At 53.0% G+C, this 8,798-nt stretch overlaps 1 protein-coding gene across 1 annotated transcript in view; it reads right to left on the bottom strand.

The window, feature by feature from the left end:
• Positions 1-7,099: 7,099 nt before the first annotated feature.
• LOC129196873 (scavenger receptor cysteine-rich domain-containing protein SCART1-like) overlaps positions 7,100-8,798 on the bottom strand; it is a 9,991-nt gene continuing 8,292 nt past the window's right edge. The window contains 1 exon segment of the mRNA XM_054804844.1: positions 7,100-7,245. Within this exon segment, the coding sequence (XP_054660819.1) occupies positions 7,100-7,245 (146 nt within the window).

Consider the following 8,798-nt stretch of genomic DNA (forward strand, 5'->3'; position numbering starts at 1 on the left):
TTCTTTACTTTTTTTTCTTGTCTTCTTCATTTATTTTTTATTTCAATAGCAGAGAATATATTAGCATATGTAAAGCAAGAGCATAAAAAAAAATAAAATTGTGTCTTGCACAAAATCCCATGCCCACCCCCAAAACTTTCCCTCCCCAGGACTGCGTATGTATGCACCTTACTCAAAAGAGAGAAGCAGCAATATGTTGTGTTGAGGTAAAATGATAATTTGACAGAGTTCCATAAGTTGGCTGGAATTTAACAAAGTGCATTCAACAGTGGTTTGACAAGGTTCAGCAGGTTTGGCCCTGTGAGGTGCCCACACCTGAGCTGTCTGTCCTCATGCGCTTCTCATGCACACGGGGTGTTCAGAGACATGAGTCCTTCCCTTGCAGACGCAGAGGCAGTGCATGGCAGCAGTCACAATGTCTCGCTGGGCTCCTGTTGCCACGTCAGGAGGCTGGGAGGCACCTCAGCCCTGCGCTGTATCGCCCTGCTCTGCACTCGCCTGAGGTGCCCCAAGGCAGGAGGAATGGACACGGGGACCTGGGTTCAAGGAAGCCCACCCCAGTGCTGCATGCAGGTGGTTTCCCAGGGGATGTTACTCTCTCAGTCAAGTGACCTGGGGACACTGTGTGTCCCACGCACCTTCATGGTGTCCCCAGGAACAGCTGTGGGCATTTGTGCTCACTCAGGTTCCTCCCACCACACGCACACCATGTGCATGCTTACGACTCGTCTGTACGATGCCAAGATGGACTTGTGACCTGGTCACTCGGTGTCCCTCCGTGGAGGCACAAACAACCCCTCTGAGCTGGGGTGGGAGGCCAGTGCTGGCAATGGTGGTTGTTCTTGGCTGCTGTGTGACGATGACCGCGGGGCAGCTCTCCCGGGGTGCCCAGCACACATGGGCACAGAGCAGGTCCTGCTCTGCTGGTGCTTCATGGCTCTGCCAGGAGGCCTGGCTGTGCGAGGACACTGTTGTGTGCCCCCACCCTGCACACTCACGCAGCTGAGGTGGACACCGGTGTTTCCCTCTCGCTGGCACTTCCCAGCCCAGACATCCCAGCCCCTTCCCAGCTCTCACCACTCCCCAGATGAGCAGAGCATCCCAGTCTGTGCTGGTCTCTCAGCAGGAAATGGAGAAGATGGAGGTGAGTGACAGTGTCTCTCTGGCTGGCATGCTGAGGAGATCTCCATGCCAGGCAGCCTGCAGCCCCCCTGCCAGTCCCGCTCCCCAGGACAGCACAGAGTCCTGGCCCTGGGGCTCCTCTGGCAGCTCCCGCTGCCCCAGTGGCAGGGCAGCCTGCCCCAAGCTGGCACCTGCAGCCAAGGCTTTCTCTTTCCATGTCTGCCCTGCACACACATGGTGCCCTGCTCTTCTCCCAGGACATCCCATCTCCCCACAGAGCCTTTCCGCAAGGTGGGCACATCTGTGCTGGCCTGGCCAGCCATTCCTACACCCCCTGCCCATGCTCTCCACAGCCCTTGAGCTGGGGGAGCTGCACTGCAGAGCAAGTGGGCTGTGGGGCCTGGGGTCACAGGGGCACTCTGCAAGGGACGTGCTGGTCAGGCTGGGAGGCAGACCCAGCTCAGGGACATCACTGCCACTGACTGCCTCCCACCGAGGCTCTTATATGGCCATGGAGGCTGCTCAGAGGTGACCTGCCTTATTGCCAATGCCATGAGATGTGTTTGGGTGCTGCACCGCATCCAGTCTATGGAAGTCCACTGATGGGAAAACGAACCACTCACCAGGCTCCTTGCCCTGTGCCTGCTGTGTCCCCTGGCCTTGCAGAACCCTCACTTGGTGGTTCACAGCCTTCATTTAGCACTTGATCTCTGGGGCACGCCACCTTGCACAGGCTCGTGCTCAGTGGGCTCCATTCCCTGCTGACCTCCTGGCACGTGCTGTCCCTGCAGATCCCCTGGGCTCTCCTGGCAGCTCCTGATTCCTTCCAGAAAAACACTCCTCTGCCATCAGCCCTACCACAGGCTGTCGAGCCCCAGGCAGCTTAGTTGGAGTCCATTCAGCATCTGTGTGGGTGCTGTCCACCCACAAGGAACACCTGAGCCATTCCTCAGTCCCTGGAAGAGCACACTGGGACCCTCATCTCATCCCTCTGTGCCCATGGAGAAACAAGCAAAGCAACAGTTTTCTTTAGAGCCTCTTCCTTGGGCATGTTCTTGAGAGCAAGACTGGAAAAAGAATTAAGCCTTTGGGCAGGGCCCTGAGGAGATTGCCTTTCCTGGTGGAAATGCTGTTACAGAGGCCAGCTCTGTCAGAGATCTGCTGTGCAGGGACTCTGTACACAGGAACTGCCTCTGCAGCTCCAGAGAAGGTCTCGGGGGATAAAATCTCAGTCAGAAATGTCACTGCAGGGTCCTTTTTATTATTTAAATGCACAGAGGCTGTGGAAATTCATTAACATTGTCTTTGGGTCAAACAAATGAGGTCGATAATGAATTAGTATTGGTATGAATATAAAAATTCTTTGTAAACAACATTATCACAAGTGAAAAAAAAAGAAAATAAAGTCAATAATAACAACAATGAGAAAACATATAAAAGACAGGCTAGGCCTGTACTTAGTTATGTTACAAGTGATATGGAGCAGAAGATGGGCAGTGTATTACTTCTAAAAAACCTCCAGTCATCAGTTTCCACACTGCATCCTTGAGCTCCTGGTTCCTCATGCTGTAGATGATGGGGTTTGCTGATGGAGGCACCACCGAGTACAGAACTGCCACCACCAGGTCCAGGGATGGGAAGGAAATGGAGGGGGGTTTCATGTGAGCAAATAGGCCAGTGCTGACAAACAGGGAGACCACGGTCAGGTGAGGGAGGCACATGGAAAAGGCTTTGTGCCATCCCTGCTCAGAGGGGATCCTCAGCACGGCCCTGAAGATCTGCACATAGGACAGCACAATGAAAACAAAACAACCAAAAACTAAAAAACAACTTAATATAATAGGCCCAACTTCCCTGAGGTAGGCATCTGAGCAGGAGAGCTTGAGGATCTGGGGGATTTCACAGAAGAACTGGTCCAGGGCATTGCCCTGGCAGAGTGGTATAGAAAATGTATTGGCCGTGTGCAGCACAGCATGGAGAAACCCACTGCCCCAGGCAGCTGCTGCCATGTGGACACAAGCTCTGCTGCCCAGGAGGGTCCCGTAGTGCAGGGGTTGGCAGATGGCAATGTAGCGGTCATAGGCCATGACAGTGAGGAGTGAAAAATCTGCTGGCATCAGAAAGAAAAAGAAAAAGACCTGGGCAGCACATCCTGTGTAGGAGATGGCCCTGGTGTCCCAGAGGGAATTGGCCATGGCTTTAGGGACAGTTGTGGAGATGGTGCCCAGGTTGAGGAGGGAGAGGTTGAGGAGGAAGAAGTACATGGGGGTGTGGAGGTGGTGGTCGCAGGCTATGGCAGTGATGATGAGGCCATTGCCCAGGAGAGCAGCCAGGTAGATGCCCAGGAAGAGCCAGAAGTGCAAGAGCTGCAGCTCCCGTGTGTCTCCAAAAGCCATGAGTACAAACTCAGTGATGGAGCTGCTGTTGGATATTTGCTGGTTTTTGAACGTGGGGGCACTGGCCTAAGAAGGAAAAGACAGGGAACAATTAGGACAGACTCCTCTGAGGAAAGCCACTCCATTTTTCATAGAAACCCTGCCACCTCCCCCAATTCCAAGGCATTTCCTCTCTTTGCTTTGTGCTGGCTGAGTGTGCTGTGAGGAGCAGGACCTCTGCCCCTGTGCTGCCAAGGAGTCAGCTCTGCCCTGCTGCAGTGAGTACATGGGAGCTGGTTCTTGACACCCCCGATGGTCACAAGAGCTGTCAGATGCAATTCACCCTTCATGGAAATGTTCAATATCTGCACTCACCACTCCAGAGAGTGTGAGCTGCAGAAGAGCGACTGAGCATGTCTTTATGGTGATATTCTGTGTTTTCTTCTTTCCACCACCACATCTGGTGTGTGCTAGTTTTAAGGGCAGAATTCCTCTTTTTTTATGAATGAAAGCGTGGACTCTTAAGACAAGAAAGGAAAAAGGTCTCAGCTCTCTATGTCTCAGTGCAGTTAGGAGAGCTGCAGTGTCCGTCAGTCTTGTTCCCAGATGCCCAGTGCCTTCAGTTCTGCTGTCCTGAGGATGACTGCTCACAAAAATTACTGTTTAAAAAAAAAAAAAGGCAACTGGACTCTGATGAGAGCAGGGAATTCCTGTTTCAAAGGGCAGATCTTCAAACTCTTCTCTTTCCCAGCCCAGAGGTGGAGTTGTGATGGAGAGAGAAGGACACAGCCACTCTCAGAGGGAAGCAAAGGCCTCTGAGAGGAGAGAACTGACCTCCAAGGGAAAGCTCAGCACTCCCTGGGATCCTACAGCACAGCCGTGCTCTTCTGGGGCAGCTCCCAAGCCCAGCAGCACAGGCAAAGCAGACAGTCCGATGTCCTGAAGATGGGATGTCCTAAAGGCAGAGTCAGCTCATTGCTCAGCAGACAACGCCCAGCAGACATCTAGAGTGAGGGACCACAAGAGAGCAGCCTGAAGGCAGCCTAGCCCAGGGCTTGGCTGCAGTTTCCTCCCACTCCCTGCCCATGTCTCTGCTGCCTGGAGCTGTCCCTGCCAGGAGCTGGTGCTCTGCCCACACCTCTCCTCCCTGTCCCTGCTCACAGAGCCCATGCCACCGGCTGTGTGCTCAGCTCTGCCCTGCAGACCCCTCCTGGCAGCAGGGCACTGCCCAGGGGCACCTCTGTGTGTGCAGAAGGTAAGGAGCTGCTCAGACAAATCCCATAGATACCACCAAGGTGATGCTGTCGTGCTGTCTTTAGGCTGAGAAGTGCCTTAGGGGACTCTATGAGGTTCCTTGCAGATCTGCCCATCTCTCAGTACAGTGCTCCTGGAACCTCAGTGTCTACTTCAAACTCCACAGCTCCATTACTCTTTCCTGACCCCCCTCCTCTCTCCCAGTGCAGAACATGAACTGGACATGAACTGAGGGCCAGGTAAGCAACTTTGGTCTCAGAGAGTAACTTCATGGACCTTCCTATGGCAAAGTCTCCTCTGGAAATAGTCCCATGGTGAGTTAGATCTCGGATCTCTTAGTGTAACCCTAACAGTGTCTCAGAGTGTTGTCCACACCTGACAGATCCACTTCCATTCCCACCAAAACAAATAGAATAAACCTTAATGCCATGACTCAGGAATGCACAAACTGAAGAAGGAAACCCTTGCTTTGACTGTCATCTCTGAAAGATCCTCTCCAGAAATGTCCTGGGGGTGATGTGGAGCTGTAAGCAGCCCTCACCCATGCAGCACCCACACAACAGCAGAAGGACCTTGCCTGGCTCGAGGTGACTCTTTCCATCCTGAGCTTCTCTCTGCAGCACTGTGGGGAGCTCCCCGGGCAGGCTGAGTGCTGACCCAGGCAGACAGCAGAGTCCCTGCCCCAGCACACAGCCCCTGGGCTGCAGGGACCCTGCTCTGAAGGACACAACTGGGCACCCCTGGCTCCACACCCATGCTCACACCCCTGAAGTCATCCCTGGGAGAAGGCAGCCGTCATGCTCTGTCCCTCTGAAGGTGCAGCAGGCAATCCCTGATATGGAGCACATCCTTCTCCTCTGTACTAGGGCATCTATGAGAGTCCTCCTGAAAGTTCCTACAGGCTATGGCATGAACCAGGTCTAAGAGACCCCTGCAGAATACTCATTGTTATTGCCCTGCAGCTCAGAGACTTACCATATAGAGGGCTGTGAAGATGTCTCTTCCAGTGAACTCTCAGCTCCTCCCAACCCAGACTGCCTTTAAGCTCTCTCTGCCTCACTCCTCTCCCCTCGGTGCTTACAGGCAGTGCCCTCAGCCCTGCCGTGCTTTGAAGAAAAGCTGCTCCTGGGCAGAGCTGTCTCTCTGCTGTGCTGCCCAGTTTACGTGATCTCCCTCCATCCCAGGAGCCCGGCCCAGCTCAGCAGCAGAGGACCAGCCCAAGGCAGCACTTTCTCTGCCCGCTCTGGGCTCCCGCCAGGTGTCCCTGGGGCTCCAGGGGAACCTGCTGTGAAACAGGCTGAAGAAATCACTGATGTTCCCTCCCTCAGCTGGGGAGAGACACTTCTTTCCAGCACTGTCATTTTCCTGCTCAGAGATAGACTTGCATCTAAATAGCACCTTTCCTTGTGCCATCTTTAGGCAGAATACCCAGACAGTGAAAGTGAGGGATCTGCTTCACCACTGCAGAGGGAAGGGATTCAGGTGAGGCAATCGAGGCATCTTATTCTGGGTCTGTAGTCCTGGGGCTACAAGGGGTCTCAGCTCCCTTCCATGACTGCCACAAACCCACAGGAGATGGGATTTCTCTTGCCTCTCTTCAGGTGTGCAAAGAAGGACATTTGCACATGAGCTTTTTGTCTCAGCTCCCCTGCTAATTAATGGAGATGGAGGGCAGGAGTGAGCTCTTCATAGGCAAATACCTGGTGACATTTGAGGTGCCAGAGCTCACCCAGGGTATGTGCAGGAAACTGCAGGCTCCAGTGGAGCAGTTCTTATGGACAGGACAGTGTATGGGGCTTCATCTTGGAGGCTCTTGGGAAATCCCTTTGGCAAACTGAAATGACAGGAGATGGCCACATTTAGGGCAATGAAACTTGTCCCTGCTCAGTACGGGCAGGGCAGCCTATAGAGGTGTTCTTCTGTCCCAGTGGAGTTATTTTGCACAGGGAGAGCCAAGTTTCTCTCTCTCTTCTCCATCACCTCCATTTACTAGATCGCCATTGACTATAGTGTCTCGTGGTCTTCTGGCAGGGCTGCGCAGCCCAGGCCTTCTTCCCTCTGGATTTGGTGACAGCAGGCTTTGCTCACTCTGTGGGCACCTCGTGTCATCTTTATCATCATCTACATCTCATATCATCTTATACATTGCCATCTGCAATCCGTTCCGAGCACATCTCTACCATAAAGCAAGGTCTTTACGTATATGGGGTCTTGGGACTCAGTTCCAGTTTTCTTTGTGACAAGTCTGAGGGTGGCCCTAGTGTCGCAGCTGAAGTGCTGCAGCCCAAAGGTGCACCGATGCCCTCAGCCTGGGACACAGACAGGAGGAGCTGGAGCCCTGCATGCCATCACAGACGTGCCACATGGGATGGAATAACTGCCGAGGTGTGATGGGACAGCTTGCACAGCTCGGGGGATGTGCAGGATGGATACAGGCTCTTCAGGAGACGCTTGCCATCTGTTTGATGGAGCTGCTGGGAAGTATGGACCTCCACTATGGGATGGACAACAGGTTGGCTAAGCACTTATGGGTGAGAGTCAGAGGAGAGGCCATTTAGGGTGACATTGTGGCAGAACATAAGGAAACTACTGTCAGGGCAAAGGAGCGAGCAAAATCTTCTTTAAAAACCTGAGGATTTCTCTGGATCAATGAGATCAGGTCTTTCCTGCAACTTTAATGACCCTGGCATTCACTGGATTGGGAACACAGTGCAGGAGGTTTCTGGAGGTTTTTGGGAAAAATTCTTCTCACAGCTGCCAGGTAGCCCAACAAACATGATGCTTGCTTAGGTGTGGGACTTGCAAACATGGAAGGGCTGGTCAGGGATGTGAAAACCAGCATCAGGCTCTGTTGTAGTGACGATGAAATAGGGGTGGGTTCCGGCTCCTGAGCAGAGCGTGCAAAGGATAGTAACAAGTGCAGGTAGTGTAGTCCGTGGCTTGTTCTGGGGGTTTTCAGTTGCAGAACTTATGGTCAGGAGCCCTGAAGGGCAGAGCACAAGTACTGAGCGCTGAGCAGAGCTCAGTACCGCTGGTCTCTAAGGATGGCCCATAAGGATATTCAGTTGACTCTCTCAAGGGAACTAAATGGCACCAAGATGAGCTCTTACTACTGAAGTTAGAGTTAAAGAAGAAACAAAGACAGGGAGGGGCCATTGCAGAACTTAGCAAGAGCAGGTGTAAATAGGTCTGAGATGCTCTATGTTGCCTTTGGCTCAATCTTCATCAGCAAGTTTGCCCAGGCCCTTGCACCTTGAGGCAGAACCCATGGAGAACAACCGTCAGTGGGTGGGGATGAAATCTAGGGTCACTTGATCAAACTCAACCCTTGCCAGTCCATGAGATGGGAGGGACTTCACCCAAGGATGCTGAGAGAGCAGGCCAAAGTCATGGGGACACTGCTCCATGTCATATTGGACAGGTTATCAGGTTAGCAGAAGCCACTCAGCTGGTACACACCAGAGGATCTGCTAACCTTCCTGGTCCTGCCCAAACAAAGCCTGCGCATACTGTGGGAGGAGGTAAGGTCCCCATAGTGCACACAGGGAGCTGGCTGGGGAAGGCAGTGTGGGCTGCTCCTCCCCTGGGAACAAGCAAGCCCATCTGTGAGATTGTCTTGGCTCAAGGACCTGGCTGTACTCGGTGGGTAATGTGGAAGGATGGGAGATCTGGTGTGTACCTCAAGGAGATCTAACCTTGGGGGAAAATCCTCCATGATGTGAGTTGCATGTGCCAGGAAGCAAGGCAGCAGGAACCACTTGAACCAACAGCGGTCAATCCTCACGAGGAATGGGGCGAGTACTTCACCTGTCCTGAGTGATCACCTTGGCAGATGGGACCCAAGTCATTGACACGTGTGGGGGTGGAGGGAGTGGGCCTGGAATGAGTGAACAATATCAGCGTGTGTCAAGGAACAGGGGGTAGTGGTTAATGAGGATGTGTAAACCTGACTGTTGGAAGTAAAGATGGTTTAAGTATGTAGTACAAGTTGTAAGTGTTGGTAAGAGGGGATTGTGGGAACGAGAAAGAGAGAGAATGGAAAGGCTT

Source organism: Grus americana, chromosome 27, assembly GCF_028858705.1.
Source record: "Grus americana isolate bGruAme1 chromosome 27, bGruAme1.mat, whole genome shotgun sequence".
NCBI lineage: Eukaryota > Metazoa > Chordata > Aves > Gruiformes > Gruidae > Grus > Grus americana.